This window comes from Chionomys nivalis, chromosome 16 (genome assembly GCF_950005125.1).
Source record: "Chionomys nivalis chromosome 16, mChiNiv1.1, whole genome shotgun sequence".
Taxonomy (NCBI): Eukaryota; Metazoa; Chordata; class Mammalia; order Rodentia; family Cricetidae; genus Chionomys; species Chionomys nivalis.
In genome coordinates, this window is record NC_080101.1 from 27236599 (window position 1) to 27260580 (window position 23982).

At 47.0% G+C, this 23982-nt stretch overlaps 2 protein-coding genes across 2 annotated transcripts in view; both read right to left on the reverse strand.

Moving 5' to 3' along the window:
- Nucleotides 1–2293, reverse strand: part of Rusc2 (RUN and SH3 domain containing 2) — a 49013-nt gene extending 46720 nt beyond the window's left edge. The window contains exon 1 of the mRNA XM_057790264.1: nt 2076–2293. The gene's annotated coding sequence lies outside the window, so the exon portion shown is untranslated. The remainder of the gene's footprint in view (nt 1–2075) is intronic.
- A 6921-nt stretch (nt 2294–9214) lies between these two features.
- LOC130888270 (phospholipid-transporting ATPase FetA) overlaps nt 9215–23982 on the reverse strand; it is a 76635-nt gene continuing 61867 nt past the window's right edge. The window contains exons 17-28 of the mRNA XM_057791191.1: nt 23547–23662; nt 20222–20386; nt 17930–18041; nt 16590–16695; nt 16117–16264; nt 15433–15616; nt 13657–13880; nt 12203–12286; nt 11095–11340; nt 10802–10940; nt 9495–9625; nt 9215–9400 (exon numbers count right to left, since the gene is read on the reverse strand). Of these exons, the coding sequence (XP_057647174.1) occupies nt 9215–9400; nt 9495–9625; nt 10802–10940; nt 11095–11340; nt 12203–12286; nt 13657–13880; nt 15433–15616; nt 16117–16264; nt 16590–16695; nt 17930–18041; nt 20222–20386; nt 23547–23662 (1841 nt within the window). The remainder of the gene's footprint in view (nt 9401–9494; nt 9626–10801; nt 10941–11094; nt 11341–12202; nt 12287–13656; nt 13881–15432; nt 15617–16116; nt 16265–16589; nt 16696–17929; nt 18042–20221; nt 20387–23546; nt 23663–23982) is intronic.

Here is a 23982-nt window from a genome sequence, read left to right on the forward strand (position 1 = left end):
TTTAGCAGATGCACAGTCATTGCGCTGAGTAACAGGAAGACAGGAAGAAAAGGGTGAGCTACTGTCCTAAATTTGCAAGCCTGCCCTGAGAGGAAAACAGAACACATAAGCCTCCCCGTGAACTACGGTAGCCAGATTTAGCAAGTAAAATTATAGGGCTCCGTTGTTTATCGGAAATTCAAATTTCACTGGGCCACTACTATCTTATCTGGTAGTGATCTGAAGTCTGGGGGATCGAGGAGAAAATAAAAAATCCAGGCTGTTTTGATCTGGGGTTACTGAGGTCTGCAAGGAGCCCATGCTGGGAAACCTACTGATTACAAAAAAGAAAGTTAAGGCAGGCTTGACTTCTGAAAGTGATGGTCAAGTTGCATGTGGGGGCCCATGCCTTTAATTCCACCCCTCAGGAGGCAGAGGCAGTTGGATGTCTTTGAGTTCAAGGCATGCCAGGGCTATAAAAACAAAACAAAACAAAAAACCAAAAAAAAAAAAAAAAACCAAAAACAAACAACAAAAAGTGTCTTTTGACTTCAATATAAAAACCAGCAGAAAGAAGAAATAAACAACCATGCAAATGCCCAGAGCCAGGCAGCAGGAGGGGCACTAGGGATAGCTAAGTGGCGTCTTCCCATGAAGGCACACACTACCGCTTACATTCTACAGAGCCGCTGAGGGAACTCCTGTGCTATTTATTTATGATTTGTTCATTTGTTTGTTTCTGGAGACTGAAGCCATTGACTTGATGCCAGGCAAGTGCTCTGCCAGTGAGTTACACCCCTAGCCCCTCAGCCTTGCTAATACTTTGAGCCCGGGGTTGGAACAATGAATGCTATCAGGCCCTTCTTAGCTTATAAACGGCTACCGTTTTCCAGCACGGTTTCAGCACCCAGCAACACTGCCTGCTTTCCTGAAAGCCTGGGCCAACTGTGAACCTGACCAAGGTCCCTCTCTTTTTCAACCTGCCTGCAGCACCTGCTCGCTAGTTAGAGTCAGGTTTAGTGGCTGGGGCTGGCTCTAGAGTTCTTCCCCAGGGGGAGCAGCTAGTCTCCAAGGAAGAGGAACTGTAACCCTGGCAAAGCTCTTTCAAGATTTTCTGGGTAGCCTCTAAGGCACCAACCAATAAGAACCTCTGCAGCTCTATGACTGCCTTTAAAACAAAAACAAAAACAAAACCACATAAACAGCAGATACATAGAAGTCCTAATGCAAATGAAACTGGAAGAACGGATGGGAAGGTGATAAATTCTGCACTTCCTAGAATGAAAGGCTGAACTAACTCCCCAAATGACACCCCCTTTCTTCTTTATGTAACAAGACACACCTTTCCTGTCCCGCAGTCCCTGCATCGGGCTCATGTATTCATTCATCTCACCAGTAGGTATTTCATCCGTGCTACTATGTGCCAGGCACTGTGCTGGGAGCTGGGGTAACAAAGATGAGCAGTGTGTGGTCCTCTCAGAGTCTGCAGAGCCACCTTGGCAAGCCACAGCTAGTCTATGACAACTGGATCACCTTGTCCTTCATAGCAGGTGAGCGCAGTGACAGGGCAGCAGCAAACTAAAGGTTTCTCCCAGGGAAAACTGGGCGAGAATGAGGGAGGACCGTAGCTGGCGCTGGGCAAGGACCAACTTGGGAATCAGGAGGCAAACGGACGGATGGCGCAGAGGACCCGCTGCGGTCACTGCCGGAGACGACAGGCAGCTGTGTTCCCACCGGGAGGACACAGATGTGGGTTCAGCGATGACTGGCACGAGCCAGTCCGGGCGTCTCGGGGAAAGGGGGACAGTTTGAGGAGACGGTTGGGGGTGGACTCGGGGTGGTGCCTAATGGGCTGGCTGATGCTGGGTTTTTGAGGGTTCCTTGGACCTCGGAACAGCAGGGTCTGCAGCAGAGCCGGGGACCAGAGGGTGCGGACCGGAGGCGCGAAGGCGGGGCGGGCAGGCCGAGCGCCTGGCTGTGGGCAGGGTGGGTGGGCAGGCCGACGCCCCGTCCCGAAGGACCCCTCGCAACGCGGGGACAGTGTGAGTCCAGGGTCCCGCTAGCCCGGGGAGAGGCGCGCCTAGCCCGCTGCTCACCTGTCAGCCACGTCCTTCCGCGCGGGCGGCGTCGTCTCGCGCCTCCCGGCGCCTCCAGGGGTCGCGTGGTAGCCCACGCCGGCGCTCCCCTCCGCTCCCCTCGGCTCGGCGTTGGTAACGCCCGGCGCCCCCTGCAGGCGTGGTGCCGATGGTCCGCTCTGGGCAGCCCGGTGCGGCCCCTCCGCGGAGCGCGTTGGTTCGGCCCGCCAAGCCCGCGGGCGCGCCCACCTCCCGGGCTGCGGCGCTGCGCCCGGCGCGAGTCACGCGCACAGCCTCGCCCGGAGCCAGCAGCCGGGATGCGGCGCCGCCCTGCGCTCGAGCCGGGGTGGGGTGGGACAGGGAGCGCAGACTGCGGGGCCTCCCGGGCAGGTGCGTGTGGCCTCCGGCTTCGGCCTCGGCAGCAAGAGCCTCACTGGATTCCGGGAGAGCAGCAGAAAAATGTGAAAAACAGAGCAAGGACAAAACGCCAGAGCCTGGCCTCCCTTGAGACCAGTGGACTCGGCCACTGGGGTGTGGTGTGGACGGGGCGGGCACTCGGGCTTCGTGGTTTTCAAAAAATACCCCATGCACAGTCAGGGGTAAGACGTCCTGATGAAACTTGGTACCATCCTTGAGGACAGCGCGGGCTGGGCTGGGGAAGGACGCCGGTGCCTCCCTGCTGCTCTGGGCGGGCGAGCAGGCGGTTGTTCTGTAGGCAGTTAAGTGGAAGCCCAGTAAAGCGACAGCCATTCTAGAAATGGCGAGAGCCTGAGACCCTGTCCTTTAGAAGCTCCACCTTTGTAGGGCAGCCAAGACAGCAGATAAAAGTCACAGTGTGTTAATGTATCCTAGCCTCACAGTCTCAGAAATGCTGGAGACCGAGTTTAACGAATGGTGTGAATGGTTTGTCGGGCTTGATGCCACATGCTTTTAATCCCACGGGGCAGGCGGATCTCTGAGTTTGAGCTAAGCCTGGTTTTTATAGTGTGTTCCAGGACAGACAAGGCTGCATACATAGTAGGATCCTGTCTCCCAAAGCAAGCAAACACCAGCAAAAGCAGTTGTAGAGGGACTCGGCATAGAAAAGACAAAGGGTCAAAACAAGGATACTGAGGGGTGAGAAACGGTGGAGCCCTGGAGGAAACAGTTGGACAGGTTTGGATGATGGAGACTTAGGGCTTTCCTGCAAATGATGGAGAGACAATAAAGTTCTGTCTTGCTTGTTTTTCTTTTCTTTTCTTTCTTTCTTTCTTTCTTTTTTTTTTTTTTTTTTTTTTTTTTTTTTTTTTTTGTGAAGCAGGTTTTTTTGACCGACCTGAAACTCTATGTAGTGCAGGCTGGCCTCAGACTCAACAGGGATCTGCCTGCCTCTCCAGTGCTGGGATTAAAAGTGTGCGCCACCACACCTTGCCCCAATAAAGTGCTTTATGCAGAAGCCTGAAAGATCAATTAAGACCATTTGAAGTCAGGTTTGCTTTAGAGTGTAGTGGAGTTGGTTGTTAACTCTTCCAACAGGGGGAGCCATGAGGAGGCACCTAGTGCCTGCAGAAGCCAGAAAAGGGCATTAGATCCCTTGGAACTGCAGTTACAGGTGGTTGTGAGCCACCGTGTGGATCCTAGGAATGGAACCCAGGTCTTTCTGCATACACGTGGTACACAGACATACATGTAGGCAAAACACCCATGCACATAAAAATTTAAAAATAATATAAATAAAAATAAGAGGCCATGTAGTTTCAGAAGTTGAGGCCTCCATTTTAAAGTGGCCAGCATTTGTCAGAATAATCATCCGAAGTCTGTAGTCCTCTGCATAGAGAATAAAGCAGACCCGAAGAGAGGAACAGTCAAGCACTGTTTCAGTCCAGGAGGAAGCCTCAGGAGGGGCTTTCTGAACTGTAAGGCTCTTTCTCAATTAGTGGTCAATGGGGGAGGGCCTAGCCCATGGTGGATGGTGCTACCCCACGGCTGGTGGTCCTGGGTTCTATAAGAAAGCAGGCTGAGGAAGCCAGGGGAAAGCAAGCCAGTAAGCAGCACCCCTCCCAGGCCTCTGCATCAGCTCCTGCCTTCAGGTTCCTGGCCCAACTTCCTTCAGTGGTCAACAGCAATGTGGAAGTATAAGCTGAATAAACCCTTTCCTCCCAGTGCGCTTATTGGTTATGGTTTCATAGCAGCAATAGAAACCCCAACTAAGATGGGAATATGTAGCATTAGGATCCTGGAAGTGACCCTAGACTATTTTCCCTTAACCTGTCTCCCACTTAATCAGTAAGTTCTGCAGGTTGTACACCTCAAATTCAAATCAAACTGGGAACCTCTGGAAGAGCAGACATCGCTCCAGCCCATCACGTGACCTTTTACCTCCGGTTGTATAACCGACTTAGTTTCTCAGAGCTCCAGATCTAACCACCAGAGACAGAAGCTACAATGAGTCACGTAGCCACCGTGGCCAGGCATGGCTAGGTAGTGGAATCAGCTGGTGTAACTGCAACCACCTACGTCCACTCATTCATCAGCAACTGTGTGGAAAGGCTAGAAATCAATGGCTTCAATATTCTTGGTTACTAGAGAGACAGGTAGTGAGCAAATCAGTGATACTGATAAATTGTTACCTCAGAGGGCTTTGGATCTTTCTTTAAAACATCTCCCTCTGTTTATGGGTGCTGGAGGGATGGCTCAGCTGTTAAGGGCACTGGCTGTTCTTCCAGAGGACCGGGGTTTGATTCCCAGCACTCACAAGGCAGTTCACCTTCCTCTGAAACTCCAGTTCCCTTTCCTCCAGAGATCCAGTGTCTTCTTCTGCCTCCATGGGCGCCAGGCATGCACATGGTGTACAGACATGCAGGTAAAACACTCATATGCATAAAATAAAAAATAAAGGAAAATTATAAAAAGTGAAGTATACACTCTATTTACCCACTGATCACCTCCGCCACTACTATGGCCTTAGTCCTCAGCCCACTGTACCATACACAGGAAAATAAAATTGCCTCATAGTCTTCCAGATGCCACCTTTGTCCCTGTTCTCTTATGGTTTTGGCTGTGACTGATGTTTTAATGACTGAGCCATCTCTCCAGCCCTGTACCCCTATTCTCTATTAGAGAAGCCTGAGCAAATCTTTTCAGATGGGATTTAAACGGTCCACTCTTCGGAGCACATCTATCTGGCTACCCAGCCCTGCGCTGAGCTTCACACAGCAGACTGGCTTCCCTTACAAAGTTTACTCTTACGGGTGGCCTGGAACTTGCTATGTCAGGCTGTCTGCCTCTGCCTCCCGAGTGCTGGGATTCAAAGCATGTACCACCATTCCCTCTCCTGATCCTTTCCATAGATGCAAAAAATTGTTTATTTGTGTGTGTGTGTGTTTCTGTTTATTTCAAACCAAGCTTCTTTTAAAACAAATGCAAGCTTACCTAGTTCGTGGTATTATATCATCAGCAGTAGAAAATGGACATTGGATGATGTTTATGTGTTGGTGTCTACTAGAGTACCTGCTCTCTGCTTCAGAAATCTTTGGTTTTTTTCCCCTCCCTGTATCCATAGAATCTAGACCAGCACCCAAATCATGGTGCTCAATAACTATTTACTGTGTATGTAAATGAATATGATGGACTAGAGAGTGAATTTCCAGAAGGCTCTGGAACATTCTATATACAAATTGTGCTTTGAGACATGTGGAGCTAAGATAGTAGCTCAAATGGAGCAGATTTATAGATCGGATTAGCAAACTGTAAGAGTGTGGGTCTATTTAACTAGGGCCTTCGAAGAATGGAACCCGTGGAGTGAGGGGTAAAACCATTTAATGGCTAAATATAGTGCTATATGTCTATAATTTTAGGACTTGAGAAACCGAGGCAGAGAACCACAAGTCCCAGGCCGGCCTGAGCTATGCTGGAGGACTCCATCTCAGGGAGGTGTAAGAGGTATTTTTGCCTCTGACTATCTCTTTGATCTGAAGTCCATAAAATTTCTAGTACTTTTAGGTAGTAACTGACATTCGTCACTTTAGCTTCCATTCATTAATTAAGAAACTCAATGAAACTGGAATCTTCTGATATTATAGGTGTACAAAGCCTGAATTAATGTTTATAATTCTTATATTTATTTCTTTTATTGTTTTGTATGTTTAAGTGTTTGGCCTGTATGTATGTCTATGCACTAAGTGGGTACTGGGTATCGAACACAGGTCTTTGGCAATCTTCCCACTGTGCCAGCCCCTTGAATTAATTTTTAAAGTTTCAAACTTTGACTGCACGCTTTTCCTTGTTTGGCTCTGCCAGACTGCAGGTGGTCATGCCCAGTGGGAAACACAGTGGAGCTCAGTAAATGCTTGTGCTGACCCACTTACCTCTCCAGAGTTTGATTAGGGCAGTAGAGAGAAACGCTGAAGAAAATTCTTACCTGACATATGCTGTCACAAACCAATTCTAGGCCTCAGCAAATACCTATAGCTAGCTTTTCCTTCAGGGCCCCTTTCTGTTGCTCACGAATCTCCCTTTTCACAGATCTCACTGTGTAGCTCTGGCTGTCCTGGAACTCTCCATGCAGACCTTGAACTCACAGAGATCCCATCTGCCTCTGCCTCCTGTGTGCTGGTCAGAGGCCACCACATCTGGCAAGATGCAGAAAATTTGCCTCACTTTCTCCCTTCCTTTTTATCTAATTCAGAATCCCAAGACAGTTAGCAGCACACCCCACCTTCTTTCTTCTGAGGTATTACAATTTCAGATAACTTATCTGATGAGATAAAGCCACTGTGTGTCCTTTATATATGGCCTCTATGTTTTTTGGGGTAATATTTTGTCCTGGAAATCCATGGGAGCACATAGCAGATACCATTTCCTGTTCTGCCACTGGACAGATAATTAATCTTTTCTTGCTTTTTAAAAGACTTTCTAGCGACAAGCAGGGTATCAATATTTTGTGTATTTGTCAGTTGTATCAACAATCTGCCCAAATATTTCCTCATATCCTTCTGAACTTGGATTCAACTGAGGCTGTAACTCAAAGTCCATTAACAGTTCTCCCCCAAGAGCTGACATCCAGATTCCTGTCCCTTTTCTCAAAGCAGGAGGGGCAATGATGAACTGCACACTCGCTTGGCACACACACTCCCAGACATGGCTCTTCTTCAGAGACCAAGGATTGGAGAGCCAAGCCAGGACACACGTAAAGAATCGAGAGAGGGCACTGACTGCTCAGGAGCTCTGAGGATAACACTGGTTCAAACTCTACTTCTATAGATGCCTTATGTGGGAGACCATGAGTAACCATGTGCCATAAAAAGAGGCCCCGAAGCCCCTAAAGAATAACTGGAAACTGCCCACAGAAGCATGAGCTTCATTTTGAAAGGAAAAGGCAAGAAAACAGTAAAAAAATATTAAGCATCTGCCTTCTGTATGATGGTGAGAATTAAACACAAAACAAAACAGTTCCCCCAGCGAGATCATTCAGGACTAGGTGAAAAGCAGAGAAGCGAGCACACTCTAGACCGACAGCTAGGGAGCCTACATGGGACCCACCTAGACCCTCTGATGTGGGTGACAGCTGTGTAGCTTGATCTGTTTGTGGGGCCCATTGGCAGCAGGACCAGGACCTGACCCTGGTGCATGAGGTGGCTTTTTGGAACCTATGAACCCATTTCCTATGGTGGGATGCCTTGCTCAGTCTTGATGCAGCGGGGAGGAGCTTGGTCCTGCCTCAACTCGATATGCCATGGCTTTGTTGACTCCCATGGGAGACCTTACTCTTTCTGAATGGAGATGGAAGAGTGGATGGGGGAGGTAGAAGGAGGCAGGAGAAGGAAGTGGAAGGAGATGAGGAAGGGGAAATCGTGCTTGGCTACAGAGTTGAGAACTGTCTTCTGTTGGTAGGGGATATCATGAGTTAGGATAAGATACTCAGAAAACTTATTCCTAGGACTGAACCCTCGGGACATATGCTGAAGATATGTGAACAGGATAGGATTATGTAGTCAAAAGTGTGTGGTCAGGGTTGGTGGTGGCACACACCATTAATCCCAGCACGCAGGAGGCAGAGGCAAGTGGATCTCTGTGAGTTCGAGGTCAGCCTGGTCCACAAAGTGAGTTCCAGGACAGTCAGAGCTATACACAGAGAAACCCTGTCTGGAAAAGCCCACCTCCACAAACCAACCAAACAAACAAACCTTGTGTGAAAATGTGTGGTCAGGCCAAGGCCAACATAGACTTTAGGGGGCAGAAAAGCAGAGCAGAGACGAAGGAGGAGAGGGCAAGGATGTGGGACCCACAGGCTGTGCTACTGACAGTGCTGCACGATGCTATTGCTCAGATTATGTTGTCACGAGGGCCCCCTTAGACTACACACATCTCTTGACTCCTAAATAAGCAATTTATTTCTCCACAAACTTCTTGGAAACATTTTTTTTTCAAGTACATACAATTTCTTCTCAAAATCATTTTATGGAAGACAAATGCTCACCAGCAATGGCTCACATCCCATGTAGAAATTAATCTTTAAATCTCCTGGGTTGTTCCCCTCCTGCTCTGAATGCCTGAACACACCTCAGTTCTTAGATCAAAGGGGTCAGAAAGGGGAAGGCAAAACTTTGTGCTGTCCGATCCAGGCAGGACCCACCTCCGTTTTCTTTCCTTTCTTCTTCTTTTCTGTTTGGTCCAGAAATCCTCCTTTGGCTTCTTCAGACCAAGTCTTTCAGCTCCCTCCTCCTCTGCTGCTCAGGGCCACCAAACGTTCACCCTGGCACCCCGACTCTTCCAGATAAATCTGAAAATGGTGTCTGGGTGGGGATATGTTCCTGTGGGGTTCTGGGAAGGTTTATAGTTTCTCTGGGTAAGGGAGAGACAGGGTCCAAACTGAGGCCCTTAGGCCCTACCTTCTTCTCTGTTGCCCCTCTTCTCCTCTTCCACATTTGCTTGTTAGGATAACGATATGGAAGGAACGATAGGAGGCTTCGACTTGCTTTTTCTTGAAATGCTGTAACTCTGGCTGATATCTGGGGGCTGTTACCGCTTTCCTTGCCTTTACTGGGAACGAAGAAACTGAAGCCCTGGAGTCGCTTTATGCTGGTGTCTGAAGATCCCAATACCTTTTTATTGAGTTGCATAAATACAAGAAAGGAAGAGTAATGGCTGACTGACTGAGATTTTCCTGAGGCGTCTGCTTTTTACAAGGCCCTCTTGCTTGTTTTGACGACATTGGACTTCAGTGTCTTGCCAGACGTGATGAGGGCTCCAAAGCCATGCTTGTGGGAGAATGCATAGGCAGAACGTCGAAGGCCTGGGTGTTTTACTTTGGTCTTGACTGGGGGTGGCAGCGGATGTTTCAAGCAGAAATGAATCCTGTTCAAAACCTATTTGCAGAGCACGGGGGACAAGGTTTTCAAATGGAGGCCAAGACAGAGGGGATGGTGAATTCCATCTGTGCAGGGTCCCACTTCCACTCACCTTGTCCACATTGACAGGCCAGAGGAGCAATCTGAGGAAGTTGTATCCAATCACAGGAATCATGCAGAGGACGGTGCTGAGCACAAGACACAGCCACATCTGTGGCTGGTTAAGGATGTTCCTGGCCACACCTGCAAACAGTGAACCGGGAAAGGAAAGGGTGAAGATAGAGTTAGGGGTGGGGAGAAATCAGCCAGGGCACAGCTCCATTCTCCAGGCCCAAGAAGGAAGTTACTGATTTCCAGACAGTCTAGGCCCTTGAGAAGTAGTAGACATGCCAACAAAGCCATTATATGCTTTCCCTCTGCACAGCTACTCAGGGGCAGTAGCTTCCCCTTCCTGGGAAACAGCTGCTTTGGGGGCTGACGCAATTCACATACCTTTGTCTCCCTCTAAAGGCAGGGCTGGACAGAGCAGGAGGAAGGGCGGGCTGTAAGGGCATCCTAGTGCATTTATGCAAAAATGAGTGGAAGGCACTGGGGCCAGCAAGACAGTTGAGAGGTTAGCATGCCTCCAAGCCTGACGACCTGAGTTCCATCCCTGGGCCCCACGTAATAGAAGGTGAGAACCAACTCCTTCAAGTTGTTATTTCTCTGTGTCTCTCACATGCCCAATAAATATATAATGAATGTGATAAAATTTAAAAAAAGAATCGAAAGCTTTGGAGAAGAAAAATGAGTCAGTGGTCTGCCAAGAGGCAGACAGCAAGTACACATGCACAGTCTTTGCACGCGATAAGAGAGCAGAGCAATGTAAGATAGTGAGGCAGTTTGCACTGGAGTTTCAAGTCATTCAATTGAAAATGAACAAACACACACACACACACACACACACACACACAAAACAAAGGCTAGAGAGATGGCTCAGTGGTTAGGAACACTGGCTGCTCTTCCAGAGGACCTGGTTCAATTCCCAGCACCCACATGGCAGCTCATGCCTGTCTGTAACTCCAGTTCTAAGGATCTGACAGCCTCGCACAGACACACATGCAGGCAAAACACACACCAATGCACATAAAATTATAAATCATAAGCAAACAAAAACCCCCAGAATTCTGCTAATAATTCTTACCTTGTTGTTTCAAGAGAGACTTGTGAAGATCAAATAGTCTAAGATATTTGAAAAAAAATTGGAAATTCTAAAGTGAACTATTCTCTGGGAAGGCTTTGCACCCTTTGGAGCAGAGACTGTGTCTATTCATACTCTAGCTAAGCACCAAGTATGCAATGCATAGTTTCTCAGTAAACATTAGATTAGCGTTTTATTAGGCCTCCCCCACACCAAACACCTGCTGGTCAGGGTCTTACCTAGGAAGTGGAAGGTGCTGGGGAACATTAGATACAAGCCATCACTACACAGGAAGAGTAAGGTGCAAAAGTAGAAACCCAGGCTACCCCAGATGAAGGCATGGCTTATCAGCGTCCAGAAGTTTGTCCGCAGGGCGATCTGAAAAGCACCGGCTCATGGGCAATGCTGTACAACTTGTCGGCCACTTGCATTGGCTAAGCCTGTAATGGAAGTCGCTCCCTGCCCTCTTTCCCTTTCCTGACGGACAGGCTTCCCCACCCAGCCCCCTTGCCCCTACTACCAGGGGCCACACCTGCATTGTCACCACCCAGATCAAGGTGGACTGCACGATCAGGGAGAATGACTGGAAGTCGGAGATGTCTTTTCCATCACTGCGCTCTGAGTTGAAGATGGTGCCCATGGGGACAAAGAAGAGCACGAAGGAACTGTAGATGCCATGCACCAAACACTTCAGAAACTCCTTCTTGTTGAAATACAGGTTGTGCTGTCCTGGCTCATACAGCTCTGGGTAACACAGACTCCATGTTTCATTCACATCCTGGTAACATCAGAGGGGAAGGAGACCGTCAGAACCTTTCCCTCTCCTCAGAGCAGGGGTGTCTCGCCTTACTCAGTCTGCGGCCAGGCTGCCCAGGAATTTCCTCAGGGAGTGCTTGGGAAGCAGAACCAGAGAACAGAGCAGTGACCACAGCCCTCTCTAGGTAAGGACCTGTAGTAGAAGAAAACTCAGAGACAGGAAGTTGGGAAGCACTTGGAGGCACTTAGGATTTGGGGGTGACAAAGGGGGCAGTTTGGCTCAGGGGCAGCTAGAAGGGAGGGCTGGAGTGTGGGAGAGGGGTGGAACTAGGGTATAGGTCCCCAGGTAGAAGTGTTCCTTTTGTTAAGTTTTTATGTCAAGTCAGTGGGCAGAGGCAGGAAAATCACTTAGAATTAGCAAGTCCTTTGGAAGCTGCTCTTCATCTATTGAGACTCTAACTACTGCCCAGAATGGAGGTTGGAGTAGAAGCCTCAGGGAGAAGAGGGATCAGACCCTTCCTACAGAGGGACTCTAAGAGGAACAGAGCCAGCCCTGGCTGATTCCCTGTGACATAAGGTATTGTGCCCACAGTCTCAGCGGGGCCTTCCTGCAGCAGGTGGTCTCATCCTAGTACCTCTGAATAGGCGTCTCCTTTCTCAGTTCTTTGCTCTACCAAGTCTTGGCATAATGGTTCTGTTCCTCTCATTAATTTTTGGAGGATTCCTTCCTCATCGTATGCCACTGTCCAGGGGATCAGCTCCTTTCCCTGCTCTAGAAATTATTTTCTTCACGTTTGACTTTGGAGAGCTCACTCTCGTTTCTCTCCTCACTCTGTGAGTCCAGAGTTTCATCCCTGTCTAAGAGCCCTGCTCCTGCATCTTACCTTTTCAAAGAGACTCAAGCCCAGGACAGGGAGGGAAGTGTAAATCAGATTGTAGCAGGTGATGAACCAAGTATCGTAAACTGTCTGGAAGAGTACCAAGGAGATTGCTTTTAGATTACTTTCTTCATAAAGCCCAGCTCTACCTCCCAGGTCCAATGCAGCCCTCTCCTGGTCCCCTGCCTAGCATGACTGAAGTCTAGGTAGAGTCCCAGTCTTTCTTCGATCATACACTAGAGCCCACATCTTAGACTGAGGCAAAGCCGTGCTGAGCTTCCAAGGTTGACCTGTACTGTCCCTCTGCGTACAGAGAGGACACAGCTAGGCTTCCAGGGAAAGCTAGCCATGGTCCTGAACCTCTAGACCAGTGAAGCTTGAGGTTCCTTTCTTTGTCTGCCTGGTGGCTTGTATTGGCTTCTGTGGCCCTGAACATTTACTAACAGGGCAAGGGAGAAAGATGCAATGACGCTTCTCCAGTTGAGTGTTTCATCTGGAACCTAGGGAGGGCTGCTTTCCTCACTGCCCACAGGAGGTCAGACCACCCCCGCAGACCAGATTGGCCTGACAGTCTACCCTGTCTGCTGACTGGCGTAGACATCTCCTGAGATAACCAGTCCTCACGTTGTTTTTCTTGGGATTCCTCAAGAGACTCCTGAAAGGCTTCTCCTAGGCCAAAGGGCTCTCACAACATCACAACCTACATGTCCATGCCAGCTGTGGTTTCCTGTTCAAATGTGAAATTAATTTATCACAGGAACAATTTTGTGTATGTTGGGATTCCTGGGCAGCTGTAGTTCTAAGTACAAGAGAATATCACAACAGCCTGTCTGTCATGACCCGAGAAGCTCCTGGAGGCTTGCCCAGTATTTAGTCTAGTCTGCATGGGTGATATATTTGCACTGTTGTCGTTATTCATCTACAGACTTGAAATATAGTGACTGCACAGCACCTTGGAAGGATGTAGAATGTAACTATTATACTTTATGATTCCGATGATTTAAAAATAAAGATGGCTCTTCCATATTATAATCACAAAATTAAAACCAGTATTTAAAAGTGGAGAAGTCCAGTTCCTGAGGATCTGAAACCCTCTTCTGGCCTTTGAGGATACCAGGCATGCGTACACATACATACATGTAGGCAAAACATTCAAACATATAAAATAAAAAAATCTAAAAATAGTAAAAGTAGAGAATTGTTAAGATATTATGGACAACAAAAACAAAAATATGACTTTGGATGTTAAGAGAAATCCAGATCCTCCAATTTTTCTTGATTTTTTTATGTTGAGAACTCTAGTATAGCTCCTGGGAGAGTTCTGAAGGTAGCAGTCATGATGTGGAAATGTAAGGCTAATGTAGGTTTGGACGCGGGGTTAATACAGGGTGAGGAGAGGGATACAAATATATTACACATATCCTACACACACTGAGAAGGAAAGCGGTGCCTTCTCTTACCTGTGCGGAGAACCCGTTGAAGAAGGCATACCAGAAGTGCACCAGTGTAAAGGCAAAGTTTTTGTAAAAGAAGTAACTGAGAAATTTGCACATGCGATTGTACGACCAGCGGCCATGGACCAAGAGGAGGCGCTGAAGGTGGCGGAACTGGCAGAAGGAAAAGTCACTGTTGAGCATGGCCTGCATCCCTTCATGGCCGCTGATGCCAACCCCAATATTGGCAGCTGCAACGAAACCCCAGAGATTCCTAAGACAGGAAAGCTGTTTGCTGGGTTCTTACCCTGGGAAGTGAACAGGGAGCGTGGAGATACAAGCCTTTTATTTTACACTGGGGACGACTGTCAGACCCGGTTAAAAATGGCACCTTCACAGTAGAATCTCTTTTGATTGATCACCCTTTCCCCACATGCTGGGAAGCCCCTTCTTCTGCACTCTGTTTTGGGTGCTGTCATTTAAGATTGCTTGGTAGAGCCAGCACTAGAAGGTTGTCCTCTGTCCCGTGCCAGCCACCTGAATTCTTTCTTACTAATCAGATAGTTGTGATTTAAATCCCTTGTTATCCACAGAAGCTACTTAAATGAATTAAGAATACAGGGTGAATGCCAATCTAACACAATATTTAATCACCCACATTTATCCAAGGAGCAAAATCCCAGCTGTTCAGAGGGATAGGCAATGTATAGTGAGAAATAAACTCTCTGGGGGGACTTAAAGTGAATTTTGCTAGATAAAGCAAGATTGTATTTGATAGACCATAAGACACCAAATTTCCTAAAAGTTTTAATTATTCTCACAATTCACTGTTCTAGTCTTTTTCACTGATTTTCTCATGCATATAGCTACATTATTGCTCAATAGGGTTAACTGAAATGTCTTTTTTCTCATTCATTCATTCATCCTCGAGACAGGGTTTCTCTGTGTAGTCCTGGTTGCACTGGAATTCGCTCTGTAGACCAGGCTGGTCCCCAACTCAGAGATCCACCTGCCTCTGCCTCCTGAGTGCTGGTTAAAGGCGTGTTCCACTATGCTCAGCCAGGACAACTGAAGTTTCTAAAGTCTCAATGCTGAAGCAAGAACACTTTCTAGAACTGAAGTTGAGGCTGGACTACCTGGTGGTGCTTCCTGTATGAGATTTTGCTTATACCTCACAGATCAACACGTTTCTGGACACATACGTGGAATTCAAACTGGAAAATTTCAGCTCTTTGCTCCTACTGGTATGAAGTTCAGTAAATCACCTACTCCCCTCCAGCCAGGGGAGCCCCCGCAGGTTCTAGGGAGCACAACCTTGAGCCCACAGACTCCAAAAGAAAGAAAGAGCCTGACTCCTGCACAGGGGACCTTTCTGTGGAACTGATGCCATCTCAGATGGATGACACAGTAGCTGTGATGCAAGGGTGAGGATGCATGTGTTCCTGTGGGGCTACCATCAGTGCATCAGTGAGCGAGTCTGACCTAGTGCATGCCTGTGGACGTGGACTGTGAGGGCTCCAGTGTACGGGGTGTGAGTGGGCTATGCATGCCTGTGGACGTGGACTGTGAGGGCTCCAGTGTACGGGGTGTGAGTGGGCTATGCATGCCTGTGGACGTGGGCTGTGAGAGCTCCAGTACACGGGGTGTGAGTGGGGTTGCACACATCAGTCACACACTTCATACGTCAGGTGGGTGCCGGAGTCAGTGAATCGACAGCACAATACCATTTAGACCAATTTTGCCCATGGAGGAAGGGAGGGATAAGCCACGGGTGGGGACTACTGCCCACCTCCCCTCACATGCCTTTGATCATGCCGATGTCATTGGCCCCATCCCCGATGGCCAGTGTCACCACCTTCTTGTACCTCTTCACCAGGTCTACCACTTGGGCCTTCTGCAGGGGTGTCATCCGGCAGCAGATCACCCCCTTGCACATGCATGCCGTCCGCAGCAGCTCCAACTCCATGTTCCCTTCTAGAGCATAGGCCTGTAGCGCCAAGACACACTTATTCAAGGTGTTACCCACAGTCTCTCGGGTAGACCTTCCCTTTGTCCTCTCCTTCCTAGGGCAAGCCTAGCTCCTCAGAGGTGTGCTACCCCTGACAGGGCCTACTTCTTGAGTTCGTTCTAGACGTGAGTTATTCCCTCACATCTGGTTTGGCCTCCAGTGGGAAACCATTTATGGCCTCTCATTGGGTCATTAGGTCAAGTGAATTTGCAGGGTCCTGTTCTGCTTGTTTTCCCCTTTACCCCAAGCAGCAAGCCATGTTAGTAGGAAAAACTTGAATAAAGAATAAAGAAGACTTTTCTTCTCTTTGGCTTCACTTTCTTAGTATACGCTTGTCTAGAGTAGCCTAGGGAAAGATGTCTTTCAGGGACCGATACCCCAGGGAGGGGAATAGAGAAGGTTTAGTTTCCTGGAGCTGGGTGGACCTGGGGTAGAGGACTCAGAATAAAGGATCAGAGAGGTAGTTCTGTGTTGCCCACCAGACTGCAGCCACCGATGACCAAGCCAAAGCTGCCGTTGGGCGTCTCGTCGAGCATTCTGAAAGGTATTTTGGTTTTCCTGGCAAGACAAATGTTTATAGGATCTGACTCCAGGAGAGACTCAGGTTTCATCTTGTTCCTTGCAGCCCTGGAAACCAAAAAACCGTGGTCAGAGTCTCATCTGAAGCCATACAACGTAGGAAGAAAACATGTCCAAGGTAAAGTGGACAAGGCAGGTTCCAGGCATCTGCAGAACGGCAGACAGCCTTGCACTCACCGTCTCCGAGGCCTTTGCTGCTGCCGCCTTCCCATTTCCCCACCCACACTCTAGGTCCTGTAGGCCAAATATTCTTTATAAAAGTATTTCAGCTATTTGGGGCGTTTGTTTGTTTCCCTTTCCTCATTTCTTCTCTGCGCCTCTGTGGAGGGGGCCACATCTGGGGCCAGGACTCAGGCTGCCTTCCCACGTGTACCTGAGTTCTTGCAGAACCGTTTCCCTGTCTGTGCCTTCCACCACGAACACCCCATCCATTTCATCCTTGAATATCTTACAGGAGTAGGCGATGTTCACAGCAGTCTCTGTGGAAAAGGGAACATGGTTTCATTTTGACTGGTCCTTACAGAGTCTTTAGGGCAAGCTACTTGGACAGGGGTAGCAGGCTCAGAGCCCATCCGTCCATGTTTGCTCTGGATCCATTAAAATAAAATTTGTTTTTCATGTGCCAGGGGAGACTATAGCCTAACAGTAACAGGTGAGTTTCTACTTGGCATTGCCTTTGGGCTTGTTTATGAGTAGCCAGGATCATCCAGACTTAGTCTTCTCTAAAAGGCCTTTCCTTATTGGTGAGTGTGTATGTGTGTGCCTCAGCACACGTGTGGAGGTTGGAAGACAACTCGTAGGAGTCATATGGGTTCCAGGGATTGATGTCAGGAAGTCACAGTCCTAGTGGCAAGCTCCTTCCCCCTCTGGGTCATCTTGCTTGCCTGTGGATGTGTTTTGTTGAAAGTACTGTTCCAATTTCTATGCTAAATATTATGAGGATAGAGACATGCTCAACTTGCATCATTTCTTTTATATTAAGAAGCCTCAGATTTGGAATAAATTAATACTTAAGAAAAAATAAAAATAAAATTAATGCCCAAGTGCAACGAGAATGCAGATGAAAGATACATTTTTTTTCCAGAAATTTCTTACTGAAAATTCTTGAAGGATTCATAGGACTGTGCAGGAGAAGCAAAGCTACCTTAAGTAGGACAACAACCCAAACCCAGGAGTAAGAACTGAGCTTAGGGGACACATGAAAATAAAGATCACAACAGGGGAGATAAAGACACGTGAGTAGCAACAGACCACCTAGGTCCTGGAAGGCCAAAGGGATGCTTACATCATGAAGTCACTGCAGGTCCCTGGGCAGAGGCGTACTATGAAGTTAGTTTATGTGAAGACAGTTAAGTTGATGGTTGCATGCAGACGGCGCTGAAGTTAGTAAGGGCAAGAGGCAGAGAGAGCGGACAGATGGCAGGGACGGGGGGTGGCAGCAGTCGGGGTTTCCAGAGGGAAGCTGGGAGGTGGTAAGAAAACAGACCTCGGGACAACAGAAAGGGCTGTTAAAGACAACACTATAAAGTGCTTAAGCTGTCCATTCCTTCCTGATGGGTCACGTTACCAGTGACCACCAATTCAAAGTAAACGACAAATCACATACAAACGTGGACAGGAAGCCAGGTAACCGGCAAGCTTTCGTCAAACGAAGAAGGGAAACATGGTTGACCGGGCAGAAAGGGGCTTGTCCAGGCCAGTCGTTTCCTTTACCTTGTTTATCTCCAGTTAGAACCCACACCTTAATTTTGGCTTTGGTCAGGGTGCAGATTGTCTCAGGTACTCCGCTTTGAAGCTTGTCCTCTATGGCTGTGGCCCCTAGTAGCTTCAGATAGGAGACATTAGTGAGTGAGGCCCAAGATGAGAGAGCTACCGCACTAAGTGTAGCCTGAAGACTGCGTGTGCACCTCAACACTCTGAGCCGACTCTCCTGCTGGGAGGGTCCCAGAGGGAAAAGGCAGCATGCCATGCCTCTGCCACACACAGCTGTTGTCTCTCTGTGCAGCCCTGGCTGTCTTAGAACTCACTCTGTAGACCAAGCTGGCCGCAAACTCACAGAGGTCCGCCTACCTCTACCCGGGATTAAAGGTGTGCCACCACACCTGGAACATGCAGGGTTTTTTTATATTTTATTTTATTTTATTTTTATTCATTTTACATACCAACCGCAGTTACCCCTTCCCCTCCTCAGAAAGGATAAGGCCTCTTAACATGCAGTTTTTTTTGTTTTAAATATTTATTTATTAATTATTAATTATGTATACAATATTCTGTCTGTGTGTATGCCTGCAGGCCAGAAGAGGGCACCAGACCTCATTACAGATGGTTGTGAGCCACCATGTGGTTGCTGGGAATTGAACTCAGGACCTTTGGAAGAGCAGGCAATGCTCTTAACTTCTGAGCCATCTCTCCAGCCCCAGTTTTTTTTTTTTTAGCCACACACCGAAGTCAAATTTAGAGACATAGCGTTAGAAACTGGAGACAGAAGAGCCTGTCCAAGTCCTATGTGAAGCTACGCGCTCACACCAAGCCTTCACTTCTTGTATCAGGGCGGGTTTGACTGAGAGCACCCGAGGCTTTCACGACTTCCCACCTCACTGGGTCAGGAGAATCTTGTCTAACACTCAGCCTTCTGTTTATAGTATCCTAAGGTGCTGACACGGGGCGTGAGCCCCACAACCAAACTGAGGAGCAGGGAGACGGGTAAACTAAGGCAGGGGGATGGGAAGCTGAGGTCTCTACTGTTTGCTTATTTTGTTTGTTTCGGCTGTTAGTAATTTCTCTTTTTCTAGTAGAGCCAGCCTGGTCAGTCTGGTAACAAGCAAATACACACCTTTTAGGGTCATCTTAACCTCTCTTTTTCTTATGCCTATAATCCAACCCATGTCCAAATCCTATTGGCTCTCTTCAGAAGAGCAAAGTGTGTGCGGCCCTGTGGTGACCACCTTCTCAGCAGCTGCTCTGCAGAGTGGTGGCTTGAGAAGCTGTCACATGACTTCTCTGCTCCAACCTTCTGTGTCAGGTGTCACCCTGGCCAGGGAGGACTCTCACCGTCTGCCCCCTCACGCATCCCATTCCAGCTGATCTGCTCCTTAACAAATCAAGCCTGTCCTTGCTGGGGTCTTTCCTATTGCCTGCACAGTGTGTGACAAGCTGGTCCGCACAGCGAGAGAGTGCTTCTCTCTCTGACATCATTTCATTTTTCCTGTAATATTTTTCACCACTAACATACTATATATATATATATATATATACATATATATATATATAACATTTCCTTTTGCCTGTAATATTTTCACCACTAACTTACTATATATATATACTATATTTCCTTTTGCCTGTTTTCTCTACTGTTACATAGACCACATATGTGGCTCATAGACACATGCTGAATGAATGAGTAAATTATTTTTGTCTCGACTATGACATCAATTCATTCTGAATTACCAAATCTGTATATTATTCAGATCTTTTTCTTCTGGATCAATTCCTATTCCTTCCCTTTCTTCCTTCTTCATCCCTCTCTTTCTTTATTTTGAAACAGAATCTTCATTTTGCTATGTAGTTGAGGATGAGCCTGAGGTTCCAATCCTCCTGTCTCCACCTCCTCAGTGCTGCAATTACAGGCTCGTGTTCCCATACCCAGCTTTATGTCACACTGAGGATGGAGCCCAGGGCTCTGTTCGTGCTAGGCCAGCATGTTACCAACTGAGCTACATTCCTGGCCTCAGATCGTCTGGTTTCACTCAGCAATTCTGAGGGCTAAGGAGAAGGACTTAAAATAAAATTGTAGCTAGAACAATTTTTCATAATGGATTTAGAAGATTCTGGGCCTGTTTAAGCAAGATGAATCCTTGTACTTAGTTTCTCAGGGACAAAATTTTGTGGCTTTCTTGTTGAGCTTACCTATCTTCCTCCCAGAGAAAGCCTTCACTCTTGCTCAGTCTGCTAGCTGCCATTCCCACCATCTCTTCCTCAGTCGGTCTTGAGCTTCTTTATACTCACCATCAAGTCTTTTTCAGCCTCTTCATAGACCAGATTTAATTTTCTTTCCCGATCCTCTAAAGTCAGGCAGGCTTCACTGTGCTTTTTAATCCACGTCTGGAAAAATGTATTATCCAGCTCTCGGTAAGCTATCATGAGGGTGCGAAGGCCTTCACTGGCAAAATCCTGAAAGATACATGTGTGTGCCAGGTCTGAGCTGGGTAAGGCTGAGAAAAGAGACTGGAAGACTGAGCATAGGGCCAATCTGCCTGGACAATAGACCCTCCTGGGGCTAGTCTAGTACTTTCTAAGAAAAGTGTTCCAGGAAGCTAGGTGAGGTGATCATGTATGTAATTGTAGCACTTGAAGACCGAGATAGAAAGATCCTAAGCTCAGGCTGGCCTAGGCGACATCTGGATTTCCTTCTAACATCTGGATAATAATATACTCCTCACAGAGGGGATGATGATGGTGGTGGCATGAAAATGGAGAGAATAATAAACTAAGAGGGAGTTGTTATAAAATAATGTTACTTTAAAAGGTTACTACTTTTAGCAAATCTACATTCAATTTTCCCCTCATCCTTTCTCCATCGGGCACTCAATGAATAACTTAGATAGCGCATGCGTAGTCTGTCTGCATCGTAGTGCTCAGCTGAACCGCTATAGACAACTGTGCTAACGAGAGCACAGCAGGCATGCTCTTGCACGAGTTAGTTCTTCCTCAGACACAGACATGTCTGAAGTAGACACAGGGAGCCATGTTGCTGGAGTATAGCTTGATCATAAGGAAGCCTGGGTGAGAATGTGTGTGGTTTAGAGCAGAGTTCACATATCTGAGGGCGGGTTAGAAACACCATGATTCCACATGCTCACAGCTAGAGTAAAGTGAGTGAGAATTCACTGGCAGGATAAGATCAGAGAAAACACAGATTTGTTCTGATTCCTTGTTTAACTTCCAGGTGTAAACAACGTAAGGCAATATCCACAGGGAATGCCAAATCTTAACTGTTTGTCCTGTAGGGCAAATGTGATAACGGCAGAACATAAGAGGATAATACACCATCAGATGCATTAATCCATTGGACAAATCACTCTGCGGAATATGCTACCATCTCTCATCTTAATTGTGTATTTTCTTTTCTCTTAGCGTGGGCAAACCATGGCCTGGTGCCCAAGTCGTCCCTGCCACCTATTTTTCTGTGGCCTGTTTGCTGATTCCTGTTCCAGTGGGGCTGGGGCTGGGCTTCTGTGCACTCGAGTCTGTCTCTCACAGGTCTGTCATCAGTGTTCAGTGCAGCTGAGTCACATGATAAGTGACCATTAAGACTGGCATCAGGAAACATGCCCAGAGGTTTGAGAAGGTTTTATGACAGTTCTTTGAAGCCAGGCTGGGGAAATGGTCTCTGTGAAGTAGTCTAGGGAAGAGAACAGGCCATGAGAAAATACTGAGGCCTGAATAAGAATAAGATGGAAGGGCTGTTTGTGTAGGACACAAACTCACTTCTTAAAACTTGATATACGGGCTGGCAAGATGGCTTAGTGGGTAAAGACACTTTCTATAAGGCTGACAACCTGCATTAGGACCCAGGGCCCAACTCAGCAAACTGTCCTCTGACCTCTACACTGTGCCATGGTACTCGTTCACCCACACACATATGCAGATTAAAAGCTTGATATATAATCCACATATTGTAAAGTTCATCATTTTAAAACACACAATTTAGTTTATAGTTCACCAAGTTTGTAGAATTCTCACCATTATCTAACACTAGAACACATCCATAAATCTCCAGAGAAACACAAGTCCATTAGCATCATTGTCAACTCCTTTCCTCCCTGACCCTGGCCACTAACTTACCTCCTCTGTTCTGTATACAAGGACACCTGCTTATTTATTTACTGTGATGCACATACACTGTGTGTGTGTGCACGCGTGTGTGTGTGTGAGTGGCTGTGTGTGAGTGTGTAAATCAGCAGACAACTTGTGGAAGTTGTTCTCTCCTTCCACGTGTGGGTCCTGACTCTGTGTATCAGGCTTTATCGCTGAGCCTACCCAGAATTTACTCTTTCTCTGTAGATTTGCACACTGAGTCATGAAATACTATCTTTGGACTTTCTTCAGGTAGCATGTTTTCAAGGCTCATCTATAGCTGCATGGACTTCATTCCCTTTTATTGTCAAACTTGGCTTTGTAGGGGAAAAAAAGCACATTTTATTTATTCCTTTATCTGTTGATAGACATTCGGATTACTTCAGCCATTTTGTAGCCATGAATAATCAACCATAAGCATTCATGTATTTTTTTTTTCCCGTGGACATGTTTTTGTTTCTCTGGAAACAGAACTAGAATGGAATTTCTGGGCCACATGATAACTCTATGCTTAATTTTTTGTGGAAACGCAAGACTGTTTTCCCAAATGCTCATGGCATTTTACCTTTTTATCAGCAGTATATGAGGACTATATTTTCTTACATCTAGATGACATTTATTATGGTCTGGTTATCTGGTTTAAACTATCCTGGTGTACAGAAAAACAGTATTTCATGTTTTTTTAATTTGTATTTTCTAATAACTAATGATGCCAACCATCTTTTCATGCGTTTATTGGATATTTGTTCTCTGACTTCTGTCTACGTGTTACTACTTAGTAAAACAGTATTTTCTACAATCTATTTTATGAAATACTTTACTGGTTTGTTCATCCCTCTCCATCCTGTCTTTTGTTCTTTCCTTATACAGCTGGCCTCTTATATTTACAGGTTGAGTGTTAGACCTCAGAGTTCTTTGATCTGGTTTCTCATTCTTGTGACAGCAAGCAGAGGTCACTCTCTTTTTTGTATGATGTATTCCAAGTGCTGGTGGGCAGGAGTAGAACGAGATAGGAAGAGGGAAGGTGCCCTCGAGGGTTTGATGACAGAGAGTCGCTCAAACAGCCTACTGCTTGCTTTCTGATCCTTACCATAACATATCAGGTCTTGTAGAGTAAGGCCTCCATACTAGCAGACCACATTCTGAAGCAAATACCAGGTCTAGAGGCCCTCTGGAGGCAAGGATCCTAGAACTACTCTGATCACTGTATATGATCCTACAGACATGATCCTCATTATGCCTCCAGGGTCTTGTCCCACACAATTCTTTGACATGGAAGTTGGAATTATGGTCAGCGAGAATACAGCAGAATAAAATAGTTTTAGGCTTTTTTTTTTTTTTTTTGTCAACCAAAGAAAACTGATGCCAACACATGCCCGTATAGAAACACCCTAGCACAGGGATGCATTACCGGTCTTGTGAGAAGCTGCAGAGACCCACACCCACGTCCATCGGCTTCCATTTAAACACTTACGTCCAAATGATCCATGGTCACCTCACTAAGGGATGCACAGGACGGATGGAGCAGCTCATAGATAATGGTGTCTGCTCCCTTGCAGAACAACATGACCCGATCTTCAGGCGTCCGAACTAAAGATGAGCAAATTAAGCAAAATAACCACATAGGCCTACTATTTGGGAATAACCACATAGGCCTACTATTTGGGAATTTGTCTGGGTTCACTGAGGGGCATAAGGGGCTGTTCCCTGTAACACTCACTTCTGCTGCCTTTGGAGGCTAAGAACACAATGGTGTGGTCACACAGGATAGATCATGCAGGAAGGGCCAGATAGTGACAGAGAAACTTTCCAAAAGAAGCCTTCTGCGGGCTCACTATCCCCCGTGGAATAGTGTGGTGCAGATTGTTATTTAGTTGTGAGGCAGGATCTCACTATTATCTGAGGCTGGG